General features: G+C 51.3%; 1 protein-coding gene across 4 annotated transcripts in view; it reads left to right on the top strand.

Annotated features, from left to right (window-relative positions):
- Positions 1-21575, top strand: part of ADCYAP1R1 (ADCYAP receptor type I) — a 43031-nt gene extending 21456 nt beyond the window's left edge. For 2 of the 4 annotated variants that reach the window (XM_047096520.1, XM_047096518.1), the window contains 10 exons: positions 276-385; positions 993-1090; positions 1553-1685; positions 2617-2770; positions 3193-3253; positions 3787-3856; positions 8110-8201; positions 18409-18538; positions 19920-19961; positions 21387-21575. In XM_047096520.1, coding sequence (XP_046952476.1) covers positions 276-385; positions 993-1090; positions 1553-1685; positions 2617-2770; positions 3193-3253; positions 3787-3856; positions 8110-8201; positions 18409-18538; positions 19920-19961; positions 21387-21575 — 1079 coding nt within the window. Of the gene's footprint in view, positions 1-275; positions 386-992; positions 1091-1552; positions 1686-2616; positions 2771-3192; positions 3254-3786; positions 3857-8109; positions 8202-15195; positions 15280-18408; positions 18539-19919; positions 19962-21386 lie in introns of all 4 variants that reach the window. The other 2 variants (XM_047096519.1, XM_047096517.1) reach the window with 2 other exon arrangements.
- Positions 21576-21805: the final 230 nt, after the last annotated feature.

The raw sequence follows: 21805 nt of genomic DNA on the forward strand, positions 1-21805 counted from the left end.
AGGCTGGACTCATCCTGGCTCAGTCCCCTCACCGCTTGTTAAGAGATCTGCAGTGCCTGGTCCTCCCCAGTGTCCTTTGTGTAAAGGCTTAAGGGCACCAGCAATCCCTATTTTCCCTCAGACAGTGGAAGATTTTGTGAACCTTCAGTCACCATGCTTCCCGGATGGGCATATGGGTTTCCAGAAATTCCCACTGAAGAAGTAATTTTCAAGTGAGAATTTCAGGGTCCTTTTAAATCATTTCCATGCCTCACTGAGTTTTTGTTCTACTGCAGACATGAGGGTGGTGAGCCGGAACTGCACTGAGGATGGATGGTCGGAGCCGTTCCCTCATTATGTGGATGCTTGTGGGTTCGATGAATATGAATCAGAGACCGGGGACCAGGTGAGTATCTGTCCCCACCTGGAGGTGGTAGGGGTGGAGCCGAGGAGGCCCGTGGCAGGGTGTTCCCAGCAAAGGCCTTGGCTCCTATTGGGACTCCAGGAAGCTCAGGTCCCCAGGCAGCCCACGAGCACCTGCTGTGTACCCAAGGCAGATACACAGAGGGCAAGACTTTTATTCATTTATTCTGGGCCAAGAAGCATCTGGTTTGCTGTCTGAGTTCCTCCAGCCCCCACCACATGTCCCCTACCTCTCTGGCTACTCTTCTAGGGTGCTCATCCTTCCTGTGGCCCGACAACTGAAAGGTTGATGCTGGGCTCAGCAGGGGACCTCCTGGACACTTCTCCAGGCTAAGGCTATTCTGATTGGTTGGTGTCCCTCTATTTAGCCAGTGTTTACTGAATGTCAGCACAATACAGACACTGCAGAGGGGAGTAAAAAACTCATGGGGGATGGGGTGAGGGGCAGAGTAGTAGAGGGAGAGGAGGAGGCAAGAAAGAAAGGAGGAGCTGGGTAGTGGTCCCCGAGGTGGGAAAGCCCTGACCTGAGGGGGCTGGGGGATTGGGGCAAGCCCCGTGTGGAACGCTGAGTGTTTTATGCTTTGCTCCAGGACTATTACTACCTGTCGGTCAAGGCCCTGTACACAGTTGGCTACAGCACATCCCTTGTCACCCTCACCACTGCCATGGTCATCCTGTGTCGTTTCCGGTAAGACCCTCCCCCAGCAGTGTTTGAGCTAGTGCAGCCCACCCTAGCTCAGAGCCCTTTCTCTGTCCCACCCACCCCCCACCCCTGCCCCTGGATATCAGCCCTGGAGGTCCCTTAGAGGGCAAGGACATTTCCTCCACCCCTAGGCTAACAGATGGGAAACTTGACCCCAGAGACAGCCACTGACGTGTTCAGGGCCACCAGCAAGGTAGACCTATGTTCCTCACTTTTATCCTAGATAGACAGAGCTCACAGGAGGGGAAAGTCTGGCCTCTCGGAATAGTGGAGCCAGGCAACAAAGTCTGGCAGCGAATGAGGATTTAGAGAGGTGGGAAGGAGGTGGCAAGGTGGGGACCCCCCTGAGACAAAACCGTGGAGTTGGCCCAAAGCAGACCACAGAGTGGAGGGGTGGAACGGGTTCCTTGCTTCAAGGCCTCTTCCTCCCCTGGCTTGCTGGCGTAGGAAGCTGCACTGCACCCGCAATTTCATCCACATGAACCTGTTCGTGTCATTCATGCTGAGGGCCATCTCCGTTTTCATCAAAGACTGGATCCTCTATGCGGAGCAGGACAGCAACCACTGCTTCATCTCCACCGTGAGTGAGCTGGGCCCTGGCAGGAAGGCTTCCTGCCCTCCCAGGACTCCCTTCCCTGCGGCACCCGGTCATCCAGGTGTTTTTCTGCAGGTTAAGGCATTGTCCCCAGTGAATGCGGAAATCCGGGAATGACCGTGAGGTTGCTAGTAGCCAGTGAGATCCCCGTATGATGTCGTTTCCTGTCCCTCTCTCTGTACATGTACTTGGCAGAACAGATGTGGAAGGGAGAGTGGAAATGCCAAGTCCCACTTGCCCAAGAAGGAAACTAGGTTCAGAGAGAGGGCTGGCCTGGCCCCTGGGCATTTAACTAACCCATGACAGAGCCAAGGGGCTGCTTGGCTTGGATTTTCTCCAGACTACCTCCCCAATTGTCATACCTTTTGGAGGTAAGCAGAAAATACAGGCTTTGATGGAATAAGATGGAAAGAACATCCCAGAGCACAGGGTCTTGAGCACAGGAGGGCATACTTGGAGCCGGGGGTGGGGGGGGCAGTGTCTCTCTGAGATTTCTGGGGGCCAAGAACATTCCCCCTTGATGTCCAAAACCTTTATTTTACCAAGGAGCCTCCTGCAGGGTCCTCTATATCCACCTTACCTGGAGGGGCTGGAGAAGGAGCAGGAAAGACCTGGGCGAATGAGCCTGGGGAGGGGAGAGGGTCCTGTGCTCGCCCCCAGCCCAACTCTTTTCTGGCATGTGTAGAGTTGCCTCCATGGGCAGCTTCGACTCAGAATCATAGGATGCTACATTTTTAACTCTTCGAATCCAGGAATGTTGAGTCTTTCAGCCCCATGGGGTGTTTGAATCCCAGCATGTCAGAGCTGTAGGGCCTTCAGGATTCTACCCGGTCCTGTTGGGCTGGATTTCCAGGGCTGGGTGGGGGCCAGCAGTGGGAGCTTCATGCCTCCCTCACCCTCCCTGCCCTCTTTGCAGGTGGAATGCAAGGCCATAATGGTTTTCTTCCACTACTGTGTCGTGTCCAACTACTTCTGGCTATTCATCGAGGGCCTATACCTCTTCACCCTGCTGGTGGAGACCTTCTTCCCTGAGAGGAGATACTTCTACTGGTACACCATTATAGGCTGGGGTAGGTCACTGGCTGTGGCCTGGACAGGCTCAGGCCTCATGGCCAGGTACGTCCTTGGTCCCGCGGTCAGGGTGTGTTAGGTCAGAGGAGGGAGGCCCTGTCCTGCCCTGCAGCTGATGGTGTGCTTCTGGTTCTTGGACCCTTTCTTGCTCTTCCTGCCCATAGAAACCCACCATCAGAAAGAGGTGATAGGCTCAGGAGTCCTTCTGAGAAGTGAGATAGCCCAGGGTCTTACGGGTACATGAACCCCCAGGAGGCACTTAGGGTCCCCAAGACTCCAGATCTAAAAGGGAGACCTGCCCCATGGGTCAGAACCCCCTGTCTGAGTGGGGACAGCGGCTTCTGGGAGCCCCAAATCTGAGGGGAACCCAGGGCCCGTGGGTTTTCCTGTTATCACCGAGCTTCTTTTCTTGCTCTCCCAGGGACCCCAACCGTGTGTGTGTCTGTGTGGGCTGTGCTGAGGCTCTACCTCGACAACACAGGGTGAGTACATACCCGAGGGCCAGGGCGAGAGCCCCGACGGGCCTCAGTGGCTGCTCCGACCTAACATTGACTGCCCACCCCCACACCCTGACCCTACCACAGATGGACCACATGGTCACATCTCAGCCAGAACCTAGTGAGAATGTGCAGGGCTTCGGAGTCCCTTTCTACTTTTGGGCCCAGCTCTGAGTGTCTTTTTTCCTTTCAGGGAGAGGAGGAAGAGTGTTGGGGGTGAGATCACCCCTCCACAAGCCCTGGGCCTGAAGGGGGAACAGGGCCCTTGCCCAGGAGCCCATTGGTGACTCCAACTCTTGTGCTCCACTTCCTGCCTTGACAGGGAGCAGAGGGAAGTCCCGGGGCACTAGAAGAACCAGAACTGGGCTTGGGTCTGCAAGCATGCCTGAGCACTTTCTTTCCAGCCAGCCCCTCCTCAGAGAGCTGTAGGGGAAAAGTGCCACAGTGGGGCCAGGGGCATTGTCCTGTGGGCATCCCAGCCCTGAGCTTAATCTCTCTTCTTTCTCTCTGTCTTTCAGCTGCTGGGATATGAATGACAACACAGCTCTGTGGTGGGTGATCAAAGGCCCTGTGGTTGGTTCCATAATGGTGAGTATCCTTGAGACAAGGAGGGGGGAAGAGACAGGGCCTGGGCAGAAAACAGGAGAAGAGGAGAAATACAGAGGTTGCTTTACAAACCATCCTCTTTCCTTTTCATGGCTACATTATATTCTGGAACATGGATACACAAGTTATTTAGCTATCCCACTAGTGTTGGACATTTGGATTATCTCATTTTTCCTCATAACAAAATATGCTACTTGGAGCAGTTGTGTGCATAATTTTGAGCATGAGTATTTCTTTAGAATAAATCTCTAGAAATGGAATTGCTGGGTCGGAACGAGTACCTCTTATCACTGTCTGCACTTAAAATATCAAACATTTACATTTTTGCATACTCTTCTGGGGAATAATGGTAGCTCATCGTTTTAACGTGAATCTCTCCACATTGCTGGTGCAGTGAAGTATTTTTTTTCCAAGCACTTATTGAAAATTTGTTTTTATTCTGGTCATTACCTGTTTATTTCTTTTGCTCGTTTTTCTTTTGCTTGCTTTGATCACTTGTCTAACTGTTTGAAAGATAGTAATGCTTTGTCGGTTAAACACGTTGTAAGTGTGTTTACAAGACTGCATAATTTTATTACAGTCAAACTATCAGGTTTTGTCTTCATGAATTCTGAAACTTATTTCTTGTTTGTGGAAGTCTTTTCCCATCCTAGGATATAAAAGTATTTTTAACTGTTTTATAACAATTTTATGGGTTGGATTATTATATATATGTCCTTAATTTAGCTAATTTTTTAAAGCTTATTTATTTTGAGAGAGAGAGAGAGAGAGAGCACAAGTGGGGGAGGGGGAGAGAGAGAGAGAGAGAGAGAGAGAGAGAGAGAGAGAGAGAATCCAAGCAGGCTTCATGCTGTCAGCACAGAGCTCGACATTAGCCCATGAAACTGTGAGGTCATGATCTCAGCCATGATCAGGAGTCGGACACTCAACGGACTGAGCCACTGAGGCACCCCAGTCAAGCTAAATTTTTATTTCTTTGTCTAATCTAAAATGATATCTAATCTTCCTTAGTTTTTTTCCCCCAGTTGGATAGACATTCCACCCTTTTAATTTTTTATTAAATAGACCATTATTTCTCTATTATGTTAAAATGTTACTTTATCATGAACATTCAATACATTCTTCTTGTATTTAGTTCCAGACTTTCTATGTTATATTACTAATCTATTAGGCTATTTCCATGGTGAATGCCCTCTTGTGTTTGTTATTATTAACCTGGTAGCAGGTTTTGAGATCTGGTATGTTAATATCCCTTTCTTTATTGTTTTTTCCTTCAAAATTTTCTTGCACACTTACTTGTTCAAGTGAACTTTCAAATATCCTTGTCAAATTGCAAAAAAAAAAAAAGAGTCTGGTCAAGAGTTTTAGAGAAATTGCATTGAATTTATAAATTAATTTGGAGAAGTGATTTTCTTAAAAATTTGTAATCTTCCTCTCCAAGAACATGGCATGATTCTCCATTTATTCAGCCTTTCTCATAGAGTCATTTGTATAGCTTTTTAGTTGTCTTGTCCAATTTACCTGCAAGGTATTTTCCATTCTGTGCTTGTATTGAATCTGGGACTCATTCTGTCATTGTATGTTCTAGTGGGCTACTAATAGGGAAACTATTAGTTATTGTGTATTTTTGGTTACCTTTTCTCGGTTACCTTTTTAAACTCTCTTATTAGTTCCTGTCCCTTTTCAGTTGGTTTTCATGGGTTTTCTAGGTAGAATATTACATAATCTGTAAATGAAAATAATTTTACTCTTTCTAGTATTTATATCATTTATTCCTAGGTTTTGATGAGGATGGTGTTTGCTATATAGTTTTGGGAAGTTATTCTTCATTGAGCTAGGAAAGTTCCTATTCCTGGCTTGTTTTAGTGTGTATTTTTTAAAAATCAGGAAATCCAATATGTTTTGGAAACATTTTCTGGAGTGATCCCTTCTCTTCGTGATGGACGTTTATAATATTCCAATTTGTCTTCCTAATGAACAATGCTACAATGGATATATTTGTGTGTGTCTTTGAATATGTGTGAATATATCTTTTAGAATTAATCTCTAGGAGTGGAATTTCTGGGACAAAGGGTACGTACATTTAACATTTTCATAGATATCAAATGAACAGAATACAAGAGTGCTCATTTCTCATGTCTTTGTTGATGTTTTGATTACTGAACTATTCACCAATCTTATGGGGGAGAAGGGTAGTTTATTGTTTTAATCTGTTAATGTGACAAATATTAGTAGATTTGTTTTTTTCCCCCTGAACTTCCGGTGTAGAACCTTTATGGACACGATCTGTTTGTTCTTTTAATACACTGCTAAATTCTATTTGTTAACATTTTGTTTGTAGTTTTTGCATTGTTCTTTGTATGTTCTCTAGTGTTAGGTGTGTGGTGTGTGTGTGTGTGTGTGTGTGTGTGTGTGTGTGTGTGTGTGTATGTGTGTGTATTTATATGCTTTCTTCATTGTCCGGGATTTGGAGTAGAGTTTTGTTAGCCTAATAAGTAATTTGTGAGGTTTTCTTTTTATTTGCTTTTAAACAAAAGCAAATGAGGTAGTTTGTAAGTTACATCTTCCCTGAAGGTATTAAGAGACTGGTCTGTAAAGTTATCTGCATTTTAATGCCTTTTAGTGCATGCATCTTTGATTAGTTTATTTCAATTTCTCCTAAGGACATTGCTCTACTCAGATTTTCCACATCTTCTTTTAACTTTTTTTAAGTTTATTTATTGAGAGAGAGAGAGCAGGGGAGGGGCAGAGAGAGAGGGAGAAAGAGAATCCCATGCAGGCTCCATGCCACCAGCACAGGGCCCCACACAAGGCTCAAATTCATGAACCACGAGATCATGACCTGAGCAGAAACTTGAATCAGACCCTCAATTGACTGAGCCACTCGGGCACCCTCTATATCTTTTTTTTTTTTTATTTTTATTTTTTAAATTTATTTATTTTTTGAGACAGAGAGAGACAGCATGAATGGGGGAGGAACAGAGAGAGAGGGAGACACAGAATCCGAAACAGGCTCCAGGCTCTGAGCTGTCAGCACAGAGCCTGACGCGGGGCTCGAACTCATGGACCGTGAGATCATGACCTGAGCCGAAGTCGGCCGCTTAACCAACTGAGCCACCCAGGCGCCCCCCTCTATATCTTCTTGATTCGATTTTGTTAATTTCTATTTTCCCATTTTGTTTGATTTTCCCTTGTGATTTAAAATATTCTATACATCTGTTGTCTTGTCCTCCTTCTGATCCCTAAATTTGTTTAGTTGTATTTTCTCCTTTTGGATCGACTAACATTTGCAGTGAGCAGTGTTCTGTGCTGAATTCCAGGTACTGTGTAGACGCTGGGCTTGTAGTGGAGATCATTGAGAGAACCCTGACTTCATAGAGCATGCTTTATCTTTCTAATTGATCTGTGGAAACAAACAAACAAAAAAACAAAGCCCCCAAATAAAGTTTTTATTGATCGTCTACCTTTTTCCTATTTCTTTATAATGCATTTTTATCTTTATTAATTTCCCTCTTGTGTAAGTTAAAACTGTGGCACTTCCCCCTAGCTTTTGATTTGAATGCTTCATTATATTATAGTCGATATTTACTATGTTTTTAGTAAGTTAGTGTCAAGTTCTGCATTTTTCTTTTCTCCAGGCACTGCTTTGGCTCCATCCAGATGATGTCACTGTATGGTCCTTTCATTGCACCTTGTTTCTATTAGTTTGCTCCCTGTCCTCCCCTTTCTGTTTAGAGAGATTTTGTCCCTGATCTTCATCTGAAGGTAAATGCTGTCATTGTCATTCCCAGGCAGCTTTTTAATTAATAATACTTATGGTTGTCCTTTCTGGTTCCCCATGTTCAGTTACTCTGAGCTTGGAGTTTCTCCAGAGGACAGCTCTCACCTCGGCAGGAGCCTCTTCTCTGTTTGTTTAGCATTGTTTTCCATCACCCCGATCCGATTTGCTTTCTCTTCTAGAAATTGCCTACTTTTCTGGCTCAGTCATGAGCCAGAAATACTCAGTTTTTCTCAGTGCTCTTATGAAACTCTTTTTCTTCTATCTCTTCTGTCATTTCAGCAATAGTAAATGGGAGGCAAACAAGTGTTCTCACGTTGCCATCTTGGATTCTAAGTCTAGATGGGATTTTGACTGATCAGAGAGGGTCCTCCTGGGGCAGCAACAGTCCATGCAGAAGCGAGAGCTGTGGCAAGTCTTTGCCCAGAATCATTTCTGTCTTTTCTTTGCTCTTCAGGTTAACTTTGTGCTCTTCATTGGCATCATCGTCATCCTCGTGCAGAAACTTCAGTCTCCAGACATGGGAGGCAACGAGTCCAGCATCTACTTGTAAGTACCATTGTGTGAATGCCATAGTCACTTCCAACAGCTATGTGGGCCCTGCACTGAGGTCACAGGAGAAGGCCTAGGTTTTGCTGACAGGGTAAACCAGCAGCGGCATTTGCAAGACTTCTTTCTGATTAAAGTGCCTTTAAAATGTAGTTGCCTTGCCTGTCCTTTAGCCAGCCCAGGAGCTAATCCACATGGTGATTACATGGAAGGGAAAAGAGAGAGAGAGGAAGAGATGGTCAGACCCTGTGTCACATGAGGAAAAGCAATATGGAAGACACCAGATTCCTTAGGGTAGTTAGGGTCTTAGTTGTTTCACAGTTGGATTTCCTTTGGGGATCTTGGTTCTGTGGGAAGTTCATGAATGCCACTGGATGCACTGTTGCCTGATGTCCCCACCCCAGCCCAGTGGGGCTGAGCAAGTTGCTCAGCCCCGACTAGCGAACCAGGTGGACATTCTTGCTGGCTATTGGAAGAGGGGATTTTTTCTCTTCTCCACCTTCTTTCAGGGAAGCTCTATCTTCGGGCCTGGTCTTCCTCCTATAACTCCCTCCTCCCTGACCAGAGGGACAGCTGATATGTTTGACATAGCTGGGGTTCCTCAGGCAACACTTACCATTGAGTGTAGGGTTTTCTCCACCTCCATGGCTGTTTGGCTTTGCTTCCTACAAATCTTTTCGCAGTAACGTCCCTAACAGCTTGCCCCACTTGCTCTGCCACCCCTCTCCCAGCCTTCCACTTATTCTGAATCAGACCGGGAAGCTTCCATTTCACCCTTCTTGCCTCATGATCAGGAGAATGACCAGCTGGGTGTGTGGGGTGTGGGGACACTGCTGCTGCCGGGGGGGAAGGTCGAACCCCTGTGGTTGGCTGGTGGGGTCAGATGGGCACAGAAAGTCTGAGGGCATTCTCTGGGGTCTGTCCATGGGCAAGATGGAAGCCATATGTGTTGCCTCTTTAGTTTTTAAAGAAAAGAGCAGATTAGAAGGAGCTGAGGTATTCGCATGGCGTCAGTGGGGGCTTGGTCCTGTTTTCATTGGAGACTCCAACCCAGTGGGGCTCAGAACCTTGATGGCTGCCAGTGGACAAGTAGAGCAGCAGAGAGACCCCACCAGAGGGTTCTCCTCACCGGCCATTCTCCTGGATAGACGGTGTGGCAGGAACTACCCAGAGACCCATCCCAGATCCTTAGGGCTTCCCCAGAGATGCAGAACTTGCCCTGGGTCTGTGTGGTCAGCTTGGGCGCCTGCCTTGTAGAAGTCCTTCCCGTGGGGCTGGGGGATCTGCATAGGGCCTGGCTTGGTCAGCCTTGTTTTCCCTGCATTTAAGGATGATTACATTTCATTGGAAAAGACCCCCTACCTTTTTTTTTTTTTTTTTTTTTGCTGTTCATTTACTGTCTTTTTTTTTTTTTCATGTTTTTGCAAGTGTTTTTTGTTTTTGTTTTTTTACCAACCCCTGCTTATCTGTATGTGTTTATGTAGTCAAAAATTTGTCATGCATATAAGTCATAAAGTCTCTAAGGCCTTGCACTGGGGGACCAGTGGGACTGGCTCCCTGTGACTGACTAACTTTCCTAGAGGGATCATTCCTACCTTAGTCTCTAGCACCCACAAAACAGAGCCCTGCCGCTCCCTTCACCTCCCTGTCTGGCGTCAGCTCTCACGTCCTATGTCTAGCCACACGGTGGACTGCTCTAGGGCCGAATGCCTCCCATGCAGTTGTTTCTGACATCTGAAGCTACTGGCAGCTAAATTGCCCTTTTCTTTCCTTTGAGCTCCAGCCTTGGTCCCCCTACTCTCTGCTTGCTGCTGGGAAGGGTTTCTTCTTCTGGGGTTTCTGGGATCTCTTCTCTGGGAGGCTTCCCCTTCCTTCCCTCCCACAGGGACACACACAGGGGTCCAACTGCAACCTAATAAGGACACTCTACTGACCCCAACGCACACTTCACCAGCTTAGACATCTTGTGGTAGGCAGCCGGAAGCTCCCCAGGTCTGGTGGGAGGGAAGTGTGGGGTCAGGGTTTCCGAAATATTCCCAGACTGGGAGCTGTAGGATCCTGTCCGGCCTTCCTAATGCATAGACAACCATTTGTAAGAGTGATTTATACATTTAAGTACATTTAAGAACCAGCTGGTTGGTTTGCTTCTGCTGTGGACAAAAAAATCCCCTTGCAATCTCAGAAAATCCTCTTTGGTGCTAGTCTCAAGCCCCAAAGACAAAAAACTCAGGTGCGGTTGGCAAGCCAGGTGGGAGGGCTAACACAGGATGAGGGGCCCTTGATCCCCTGACATTTAGCAACCTACATGAGTGTTTCCAGGGTCAAGGAGACCCTGTTGGTGGAAAGTGAGGGATAATCAAGGAGACGGTGCTGCTGAGGACTGCAGGCTTTTTGCCAACACTTGCAACTCCGTCCACGCACATTTAGTGCCCACGAACACCCAGTGATCTGGTGGGCTGAGTAAGCGTCCCTTTTTACAGCTGAGGGAGCTAGTTGTCAGTGTAGTGCAATGAATCCAGTAGGAGCAAGTGAAGCCATAGCTGTGGTGCCGCCAGCCCTTGGCTCTAAGCTTGACTACACCATCTTTCCTGTCCTCGAGGAAATGACAGATGAGAGATGGTGTTCAATAAGTGTATAAGCAAGGCTTCCTGGAAGAAACAGCCCCAATGGGATCCAGCCTTGTAGAGAACTGCCCCCCTCCCAGAGTGCTTTGGGCTGGGAGGTGTCTGCTGTGGGGGGAGGGGAGACTATCGGGGGGATGGGAAGGGGCAGGACCTGGTGGGAGAGGAGATTTCAGGGCTGTGCCTGAGTCCCCTTGGGCCACCAGAGTTATGTGTGGGGCAGAGAGGCCCCTTCAGATCTGCCCACAACAGCTTTCCGATTTTTTCCTCTGTTTCCAGAACAAATTTAAGCCTGGGAGTCCCCAAGAAAGCCCGAGAGGACCCCCTGCCTGTGCCCTCAGACCAGCATTCACTCCCTTTCCTGTAGGTTGGTTCCAGCTGCTTAGATGATAAGGGTTTGAGATGGCGCTTCTGTTGGAGGCTTGGATCCCCGCAGGGGGTGGTAGCACTGAGCCACCCACACTCTTTCACCTGGTGCTCCTGATGAAATGAGTCGCTGGCACCAGGACTTGGGCAGGGGCCAGGTGTGGAGTGTGGGCCTGGGTCAGGGCTTGGCATGTGCTCTGGCTCACTGTCGTCTGGGGTGGGGGTTAGGGCTCAGCCTGAGGCTGGGATCAGGGTTAGTCTGCTCTTTCCTGCCCTTAGCTTTGCGAGAAGCCGGCTGGCTCAGAAAAGGGAGGGTGAGTTCCCACACAGACATGGACTGTGCTGAGACCGTCTCCAGGAGCTGGCTTTACTCCCAGCTGTCTCTCCATTACAGGATGGACATTGGAAGCTGGGTCTGGGCTCGGGGAGAGAACCCCCATCTGTATTTCCCTCAGGGACCTTGCAGAGCAGGTCTGCACAGCCCCTTGGGTGAAGGAAGGAGATGAGAGCAGATACCATGATGTAGATAGCAGGGCTGTGACATACCCAGCGTCTGAAGGGTGACCTCGACTCCACAGACAGGCTCTGTGGTGGCAGAAATGCAGCCAGGAAGCCATCAGTCCAGGAGCTCAGCCCACAGCCTAAGGCTTCCAGTTCACATGGGGCTTCATTTCCCACTTCCAAAGCACCCCTCCTCTGTCTAGGAGGGCCCCGTCCTCACAACTCCTGTTAGGGATCAGCAGCGGGGGAATGGTTACTCCTGTTTTGCAGATGAAGAAACTGAGGCCCAGAGAAGGAAAGTGACACCACCTGAGACCACCCAGCAAGTCAGTGTCTAGACAAAGCCTTGAGCTCAGGTGCCCTGACCCCCCAGGCTGGGGAGGGGGCACAGAGGGTGAGCTTGTCCTCAGTGGTGGGCGAGGAGGGAGAGGTGGGCAGAGAAGCTCCAAGATCTGCTGAGCTGAGCTGAGCTTCCGGCCAGAGTACCAGCACGGTGTGCAGTGCTTGCCTGGGGGCTGGGCCAGGGTTCTGGGGCTTTACAGCATCTTGCCATCATGAGGGACCCTATGGAGAATGTTCGGTTCAGACTGAGACCTTCTGTAGGCCTGCCAACTATCCCAGTGCTTCAGTGATCACTAGGAACAAGGTGAAATAGACAGGGGTGCTGCCTCAAAGCCGCCCCCACCACCACAGGATGGGGGTCTAACATTCGGTCCGGCATTTCCTGGGGCTACAGCAGCTTTGCACACAAAAGTCACCAAAGCTCCAAAGCTTCCATGGAGTTTAGCCTGTGACCAAAACAGGGGTCGAAGAAACCGTGTGCTGCCTCCCTGGGTTACACACTGAAGTGCTGAGACCTGGAAGTGGCTTTGACCTTCCTGCAGATACACAGCAAAGCCTTGGCAGAACCAGACCCGGGAGCCAGGGCTTCCTGGTTTCCAAATGCAGCCGTGGGCCCTGCACCTGCCATGGGGATCTCTACCTTCTGAGTCAGTTCCCGCCCAGCACCCTTGTCTGAATGTCTTATCCTCCCTTGGGTCCAAATCAGAACTGAGTTCACCAGCCAGTCTGGGTTTATGTCTTCCTTTTGATTAAATTCCTTTCACTAATTGTAGTGACTTTTTAGAGGTCATGACATCTCTTCCTTTCTCACATCTATATCTGGCTTTTCTGCCCCTCTCTTGTGTCATTTCAGTGGGTCCCTTTGCACAGAGCCATTGAAGGTTTGGGAGAAATGGAGTATTTGGGAAGAAGGCCACTTACCTCTTTGCCCAGATCCTTCTCCCGAGAGGCCTCCCAGGCATCAGGTCCCCCCACTTTGTTTACCCTTCCCTGTCCGAGACCCACATCTTTATGAGGGGCCTGATCTCCCAGCTAACTAAGTGGCCTCTAAGGAAATCAGAGGAGTTTGTATTTACTGTGTCCAGGGCCCAGGAACATCAGGGACAACTTGGGAGCTCAGAGACGGAACAGTCTCAGAAGAGAGCAGCTGAAGCTTTAGAATTCAGGGTGAGGGCTTAAGCCTGGTGGGGATGGGGCGGCATCTGAAGTTTGGGTTCCTGGGCCCTCAGCTAGGCCATGGTTGAGGGATCAGGCCACTGGCTGTAGGAGAAAGTAGCCAGCCATTCAATCTGGACCAGGTAGAGAATAAATTTAGAGGCTACAATGGTTCCCATTCCCGAATACCCAATTAAGTTGTTTTAATTTGTGAGAAAAAGCATACTTATGTGTCCATCTGTCTCTTCGTATGTGTATGAAACAGACCTTTGACATTCACTGAGGACACATGAAAAAACTTCTCAAATATGGGACTTCCTCATGACAGTGTGTTTCGAGCTTCGAGTTGTATGTGGATCACCTAGGGACCTTGTTAAAATGCAGATCTGGAGCCAGCAGGGCTGGGGCGGCACCTAAGATTCTGCATCTCTAAGAAGCTCTCAGGTGGTACTGATGCCGCTGATCTGGATAGCAGAGCCTCACGCAGGACCTCACATCCCATGTCTGTAAAGTGGGCCAGTAGTGCCCTCACAGAGGGGTGTGAGCTGAGAGGTGCCATTTTTTAAGTGGGAACACCACGCTTGACTGTGGCAAGGGTCCTGGGTGGACCTCGGCTTGCCTCCTCTTTGAAGTGTGTGATTCACATTCGTGCCTCAGCAAAATGACATGTCTCCACATGTCAAGGACCTTCAGACTTCCTCTCAAAGATCAGGAATCACAGATTACAAATCAGTGAATGTCCAAGGTCTGGTCTCTTCATGTGTATTTGTTCTCATGTGTATCAGATCCCTGCAGATAGATCCGTTCACCAGCAGGTGCCAGGAGCTCGGTACCTCATGGTGCCTGAGGAGGGTTCGTGAGGGAGGCTGCTCTTTTGAGGTCTGATGAGAGAACACAGCTTTTCATCCATGTCTTACACGCTTATCAGAGAAGGAGAAGAAGTGTCTGTGGCTTGTCCCCACCCATGCAGAAGCAGGACCGTGATGAGCTAGAACAGATGGAAATTCCGCCTGACCTCTCTGAGGGGGTGGAATTTCTCAGTGCCTCACCCAGGCTAGTAGGGCTAACCCGGGGCTCACCTGTGGATGCCTCGGTGTTTCTGCAGGCAGTGGGGCGGTACCCAAAAGGGGACTTTCTCAGCCTTCAGCCCCTGCCCTTTGAACTTCAGAAAGTCTAGCCCAGTGCTGTGCTGTAGACCTCTCAGCAGGGACAACAATGTCCTAGCCTGTGCTCTCCAGTATGAGAGCCACTAGCTGCACGTGGCCGTTGAGTCCTGGCAAGGTGGCTAGGGGAACGGAGGAAAGCGGAGTTCTAATTTGATTTAATTTTCATTCCAATAGCTGCCGATGGGTAGTGGCTGTCCTATTGGACAGTGCAGATCGAGACCAATTAACAATCTCTTCCAGCCATCCTGCCTTTCCCCCTCCCGCCCCCGCCCCGTATGCCCACACTGAACTGCCTGGGGGCTCAGAGAGGACGAGGTGCAGGCAGAAGAGTGAGAGGTGTAGAGGAGAAAGACCAGTGGACACCCAAGCCCAGGACTGGCCTGATTCAGGCTGGGTGGGCCCGGGCTAGGCAGCACGAGGTCCACGGGCTGTGTTTCCAGCTGCCCACCTGGCTGAGTGACCTCCGACAAGGCCGTGCTCTGAGCCTGGACCTGACTCAGCCAATTTCTGGGGCCCCTGCTTGAGACCCAGCCCCGCCCCCACCTTCGGAACACACGTTCCCGCCAGCTCCCCTTACCTGTCTGTGGACCCAGCGTGAGCGCTCGTTGCGTGCACGTGTGTCCGTGCACACACCTGTACACGTATGGGCATGCATTTCTATGTCCAGAGCTGACCATGTCTTGGCCCCTGGCTTCCTCATCCTCTTCCATGTCACTGCCCCAGCCCTGTCTCCATCCCTGGGCTCCTCTGCCCTCCCCTGAGCCTTGGCGCTCCAGGTCCACCTCAGTTTCTTCATTGCCCGATGCCCCCAGCTGACAGAAGTGCTGATCTTGTCACACCCAGCAGCTGCGTGCAGAAATGCTACTGCAAGCCACAGCGGGCTCAGCAGCACCCTTGCAAGATGTCAGAACTGTCCACCATAACTCTGTAAGTGTGCGTGGCGTGGCTGTGGCCGGGAGGCCCGGAGGGGAGGGGGCCGCATGCTGCTGCCGCTGCCCGGAGCTTGCATCCCGCCGGCTGGACGAGAGCGGAGAGCGAGCCTGTGCCTCCAGCCTGGCCCTTTCTGCACTGTTGCATGTTGTTGTCTGTGTGTCTTGTGAGTTCTCTGCAGCCTCGAGGCCCTCGGGGCGGGGTGGGGTGGGGTGGGGGGAGGTTGTGGGGATGGAGTGGCAGGGCTGAGGCCTGGAAGCCTCTCCTGCAGCCGCCCCGACGTGTGGTCTTCCCAGAATCCCCCACTTCCCTGGGCTCGTCTTTGCAGCTGCCAAATCAAGTTCTAAGACCCTTAGAGCTTGAATTCTCAGAGACTGTCCCCCTGCACGGGACAGGACCCTCACCCTGAGGAACCTCACTCACGCTTCATGTGCCAAGTGGCTTAATCCCCACACTGACCCTGTGAGATGGGTTCTTGTAGAAACGCCATTTTACAGATAAGAAAACGGAACACAGAGAGGTGAAGTACTCACTCAAGGTCACATAGTTGGTGTCTCTAAGTGAAGCTCAGTCTTAACTTGGAAATTGCTTGAAGTGGAGGAACCCACTCTAATTTGGGCAGCTCTGACCAAATTGGAAGGTCTTCTTGGTATTTTTTAGGCTCTCTGCCCATTCATGCCTCTTTCGGGCAGGACAGAGGCCAAGGCCTGTGTCACTGTCTCTGTGGCTTAACCAGATCATAGGGTGATTCTGTGACTGACCTCCAAGGGGTCCCAAGGCTCACACCATATGTCCCTATTCCATGGCCTCTGGTCAGCTCTGAAGTAGAGAGGTCCCAGAAATATGGGCCCTAGTGGCCTCCTCATCTGCCCTCTCTGCCCTGTCTACCAAAGGGGTCACCGAGATGCCCTGGGTCCCTGACAGAAGTCCCCGTCCATTCCAGGGGACGGCTACAGGACCACCAGGGAGGAAAAGTGTTGCCCTTGCTGCCATTTGCCACATGGCCAGGAAGTTGGAAGGACTTGAGCTCGTGTCTGAAAGGGCCCTGCTTCTCACACGATGGGCCCATCCATCCACTGCCACCATGAAAGCTGGAGAGGCTTGGCCTTTTGGTTTCCAAGACACTTTGGAACTGTAGGGTCAAGTCCCTGCAAACAGGCCCACACGTGTAGAGGAGGCAGGGAAGGAGGAGGGCAGGGACAACAGGCACGCCCCAGGGCTGCCTTCCCTCCTGAGTCCCTTCAATTAAGCTTCACTTGTAAAGTAACCACTTTAGGCAGGGTTGCAGAGTGGTTCCCCAGGCGCCCACATACCTCAGTTCCAGGCCACTTGCCTCTCCTTTTTGGACCTTCATTTTTCAGCCATCACTCCCTGTTGCCTCTGGTGCTAGCCACTGGATGCGCAGAGATGAGTAGGACCCGAACCCCGGGTCGTGGTCAGGTTTCAGAGCTCTGAGGCTTTCGTATGGTCTGGACATTCGTTTACCCTTTCACGGGCAGGCAGGTGCCTTCTGAGCGGGAAGCCCCCAGCCTGGCGTGTGCTGGGTGCTGGCCAGGGAAGGTAACTGATAAGCACCATGCTTACCTCCAAGGAGCCACAGTCTGAGAGGATAGACCACTCAAGAACCACACCTGGGCTCAGAGTGGGACCTCCTCACATCCTGTTGGCTCCAGCCCTGGTTCTGGGGCACCTGGGTCCTACAGAACGGGCTGCCTGTGAGCAGGGACGGAAGGCATGGGCACTGGCTCTCTGGGGGGCTTCTTCCTTCCAGGGCTGAGTGGTGGTCCACCTGAAGGTCTTCTTAGGCTACCCCTCCTCTTTCCTTTGTGTCGCCTTCTCTGCTTTTCTTTTTTCCCTTCCCCCTCCCTCCTTCCTTCCCTCTCATTTGAAACTGGGAAGCCAAGGGCCTCACTCAGACTCCATGGATTCACCTTCTCCTAAAATCTGGAGCCCCCACATGCAACAGAACATTCTCTCCCACAAAGGCTGGGATGGGGAAGAGGACAGGGTACATATGTAACTGTCCCAACTCAAAGGGCCATCCCACACCCGGTTGTCCATCCCTGTGGACAATAACTGAGAGGGAGGGGAGCCGAACCTCCCACTTATCCCCAACTCCGATGGCCCAGGGGGCAGACTGCACCTGCAGGGCAGGGCTGGCTCTTCCAGAAGATCCAGAGGGAGCCAGTACACTGGGGTGGGTGAAGATGGGGTGCTACTCTTGGAGACTCCCTGGGAGTACCCCTTCTGATAGAAGAGGACCCACAAGGATATGCAATATTTACCCTCCAGATGTCATACCATGGCTCTGTGCCCCCGCCCATCAGAGCAGAGCCCCACCCACTGGGCTTAGCAGCCAATGGCCAGCAGCCTCAGGGGGCATGGAAGTCCCTTTGGTCCTGTCTCTCTTTAACCCACAAGCTCCAAGCAGATAGCCTCCTCTCTCTTGACTGTTTCCCTGGTGGCAGGTTCCTCTGGCTTAGTTGGTGCTTGTTTATTCCCAGTGTCAGTAAATCCTTCCTAAGATCCCTCCTAGGTCTCACCCACTGTGCACCGCACCTGTCCCCCCAACCCCCCCCCCCGCCCCACCCTGGGCTGCACTTCCCCATCACTCTCCATGAGTGTCCTGGCAACCCCAGACTCAGAAAAGCCCACTGCCTCTGTGGCCCCTTAGGGGGTTGTCTTTTTAGGCACGTGGAACTTTCTTCCAGAGCAGGAGAGGGTTTGCTTTGCTTGAGGGTCCATGATATCATTCAAGCCTTCTGAATCCAATCCCTCTATTTGCACCGACTTCACTTTTCCCAGGGGGTTTGCACCTCCCACAAGGGGTGTCTGTAAATCACACACTCCCATGTGCATTTTTAGTGGCTCTACAGGATACGGACATGGCCTAGAGGGATGGGATGTTCCCCGAGAACCTCCCAGGGAGTTCTGGAAGGCCTGCTCTGTTGGCCACCATTCGTCCCAGGCCCCATTCTTTCTAGGAAAGAATCCCAAGAGGGTCTGTGGACAGCAGCCCCAGCCCTGGGAGAGAGCAGGGAGCTCGGACCGGCGTCTCTGCCCTCCCTGGTTCCAGCATCAAGACTTGGCAGTTCCCCAGAACAATATCTTGTTCTCTCCCGACAGACGGCTAGCCCGGTCCACCCTGCTGCTCATCCCGCTATTTGGAATCCACTACACGGTATTCGCCTTCTCCCCGGAGAACGTCAGCAAGAGGGAGAGGCTTGTGTTTGAGCTGGGGCTGGGCTCCTTCCAGGTAGGTGTGGCAGAAATGGCAGGTGGAACTCGTGGAGAGCCAGGGAGGGTCCTGGCCCCTGACCTGCCAGCGGTTCTGACTTCTTTAACCCAGTCTCAGCCTCGTGTTTCTGTCTCTGAAATGAGTCCTAGAAGAGAGGGGAGCTGGGCGAGCCCCTTCTGCCGTGTACCCTGTGGGCTCCCAAGAGAACACACACTGATGTCTTGTTGCCGCATCTGGGCGTTCTGAGCAAGGCCTCCCTTGGGTGCCCATCCCTCACCTTCAGCCTGGGACGTGAGCACAGTGCTCTCCAGAGACCTCTGTGTCCACAGCCTGACTGCAGTCTACAGACCATGTCTCTTCTGAGCGCTGGAGCTCGGTCTTACCCCGGTTGGGGTCCCCAGCACAGGACCTGGCCACAGAGAGCAGAATGAGCTGAACAGGTAGATGAGCAAAGAGATGCATAAATGATCCAGGGACTAGCAAGTGGGGAGCCATGAATCCATGCATGGAGGCATAGGTAGGTGGGGTTTTCAGTATGTGAGGGAAGGAGTGAGCGAGTTGGTATGAGGATGCACAGTGACTGCATTAACAGATGGCAGCCCAGGTGGCCAGTGAAAGTAGCAGTGGCAACCTTGGGTCCCCAGGACTGAGCACCTCTCCCTAAGCCAGCTGTTTAACCCAGCTTCTTGATGGTCTAACACAGAAGGTTACTCTGTGTATCTGACTTAATCTCTTCCCCCACCCCGCCCCCATTTTAACCCAAGGCCACTTCACCTGTTAGAGTTCTTAGCCTGGTGAGGCTGGGAGTTGTACAGACACAGCCCCAGCTTGGGAGTCAGAACCCAGGGCTTCTGTCTAAGCACAGAAAATTCTAAATGCAAAGAATATGCGTAAAGGTAGGAAGAATAGACAGCTGCCTGCTCTGTGCCGGGCATTTACTCGTGTGTGTTGTGTGTGCTGTGTACAAGAGGATCTGGCCAAGGTGGGGTGGGATGGGGAGGTATCAGGGATAGAGACATAGGTCTGTTCTATCCTGGAGTAGTGCCGTCCTCAGGGTCCTACAAACTGGTTAGGGGGCCCAGAGAACATCCAACGGACATCTAGGACAAGCTTCTTGTAGAAAGTAGGATAGAGCTGGCCCTTGGGAATGGGAAGGATCTGACCTAGGAAATGTGAGATCCAAAGTCGGGGTGTAGCCATTTGGCCTCATGGGGACGGCCATCTTGGTTCAGCAGAACTTACCCATCTTACTGCAGGTTCCTGGGCAGATGGCCTCCTATCCAGTTCATTATATTTTTCTGCCTTCTAGGGTCATTCCCCTTTTCTTCCACCTCCTATACTCCCAGTGCACAAGGTCCCTTGCTAGCATTCTCAGGTTATTTTTGCTCTTTCTCCCTAGGGTTTTGTGGTGGCTGTTCTCTACTGTTTTCTGAATGGGGAGGTAAGACTCTGGCCCTCTGACTTCCTAACAATGGAGGTGGGGATTGCCAGGGAGCAGGCAGGTAGGGACATCGCCTGCTGCCTACCAGAGCTGATTCCCTAGACCAGGGCAATGCCAGGCTCCCAGAACCTGGACGAGGGGGAAGGCAGTGGTGCTAGGGTCTCCTGACAGCCTCCACCCCGTGCCAGAATCTCTCCCACTTTGCCTACTGTGCAAGGCATCAGCTGTGCCTGGAAAGGCATTGCCTGCTGAGCACAGCCCTTCCTGGCAGGGCTTGCATAGTAAGACTACCTTAGTAAAGAAAAATGGAAAGTGAGGAAGGGTGAGGTACAGACAATGGGACCTATAGTTTATGAGGCTGTGATGAGCAGGGCTGCTGAGGAGGGACTCTGGGGACTTGGAAGAGACCCCGGGAGAGGCCTAGAACCTTCTTGTATTGTTCCATTCCCAGGATGATGCTTTTGAATAGAGCCCATAACAGAGGTGCTGGGATAGGGATGGGGACTGAATGGGTGGGATGGGTTTAGAGAGTGGGCAGGAATCATTGCATCTGTGCTGGCATCTTGCCTGCATGACCTCAGCAGGCTCCCCCTCTTTTTGCATGTGAGAAACCAGAAGTTAGGGTTCAATGATTGCCAAGACAATCTATGGGAAGGTCAGATGAGGATAGATAAGGAGACAGAGCCCTGCAGGGGGTGGCTGGGGAGACAGGAAGTGGGAGTGTGTGGAGCTTAGTGGGGGAGGTGGGGGCTGGAATTGGAGGGCTGGATGCTGGTACCACTCACTTCTAGTCATGCAGTTCATGCACTAAGCAAATGTGCTGGACTGAGGGGGCATATGGAGGCTGAAACTGGCCATGCCCTGTACTTAACTATGCTAACAGCAACATGGGGGGTGTGTTCAGCCAGAGAGTGCATTATTTAGTGGTCCTCAACCCTGACTGCATATTGGAATCCACTGGGAAGCTTTACAACCTATGGATGCCTTACCGCAGAGATTCTGATGTAATTGTTCTGGGATATGATATGGGCATCTGGACTTTTAAAGCTCTCCAGGTAATTCTAATCTGCGGCCCACTGTTAATGGTGTGAGAGAGTGGGGCTCCTTGCCCTGATCTCCCTGACCCAAGGGCCTGTGAGCTGGTCTCTGACTATGGAGCACCAAGGCCCAGGAACAGAGGCCCACAGAGAACAAGAAGCCACTGGAGGGTCTTGCTCAGTGACTTGGGAAAGGGGCTGAGGTCAGCTCCTCAGAGGCCTTCTTTCCCATTGGTGGCCTTGAGGGCTACAAGTGCCATTTGGGAGTTGCTGGGTACTGCAGGAGGTGGCAGGGCCAGCCTGGGAGGGGTCCCGGGCAGAGCATTCAGGTGGATGAGGCTAGAGAAGGTGTCTGTCTGGAAGTGACTGTCCAAGTTGCTCCCTGCAGGTACAGGCGGAGATCAAGCGTAAGTGGCGGAGCTGGAAGGTGAACCGCTACTTTGCCGTGGACTTCAAACACCGGCACCCATCCCTGGCCAGCAGCGGGGTGAACGGGGGCACCCAGCTCTCCATCCTGAGCAAGAGCAGCTCCCAGATCCGCATGTCCGGCCTCCCAGCTGACAACCTGGCCACCTGAGCCCGCACTCCCCTCCTCCTCTCCTCCACACGCAGGCTGGGGTTTGTGGGCAGGCGCCGGCCCACGCATGTTGTGCTTCTTCTCTCACTTCGGGCAGGCCTGAGGCTGGAGGCTGGGCTCCCTGAGGTGGGAGAAGGATGCAGGGCGCAGATGGGTTATTTCCTCTCCCTGTTTGGCGCTGGCCCCACCCACCGTGGGCCGCTGGGCCCTGATCCAGACATGTAAATACG

The sequence above is a fragment of the Lynx rufus genome, unplaced genomic scaffold (assembly GCF_022079265.1).
Source record: "Lynx rufus isolate CCGP_SWC_20201006 ecotype Redwood Valley unplaced genomic scaffold, mLynRuf1.p SCAF_4, whole genome shotgun sequence".
Taxonomy (NCBI): domain Eukaryota; kingdom Metazoa; phylum Chordata; class Mammalia; order Carnivora; family Felidae; genus Lynx; species Lynx rufus.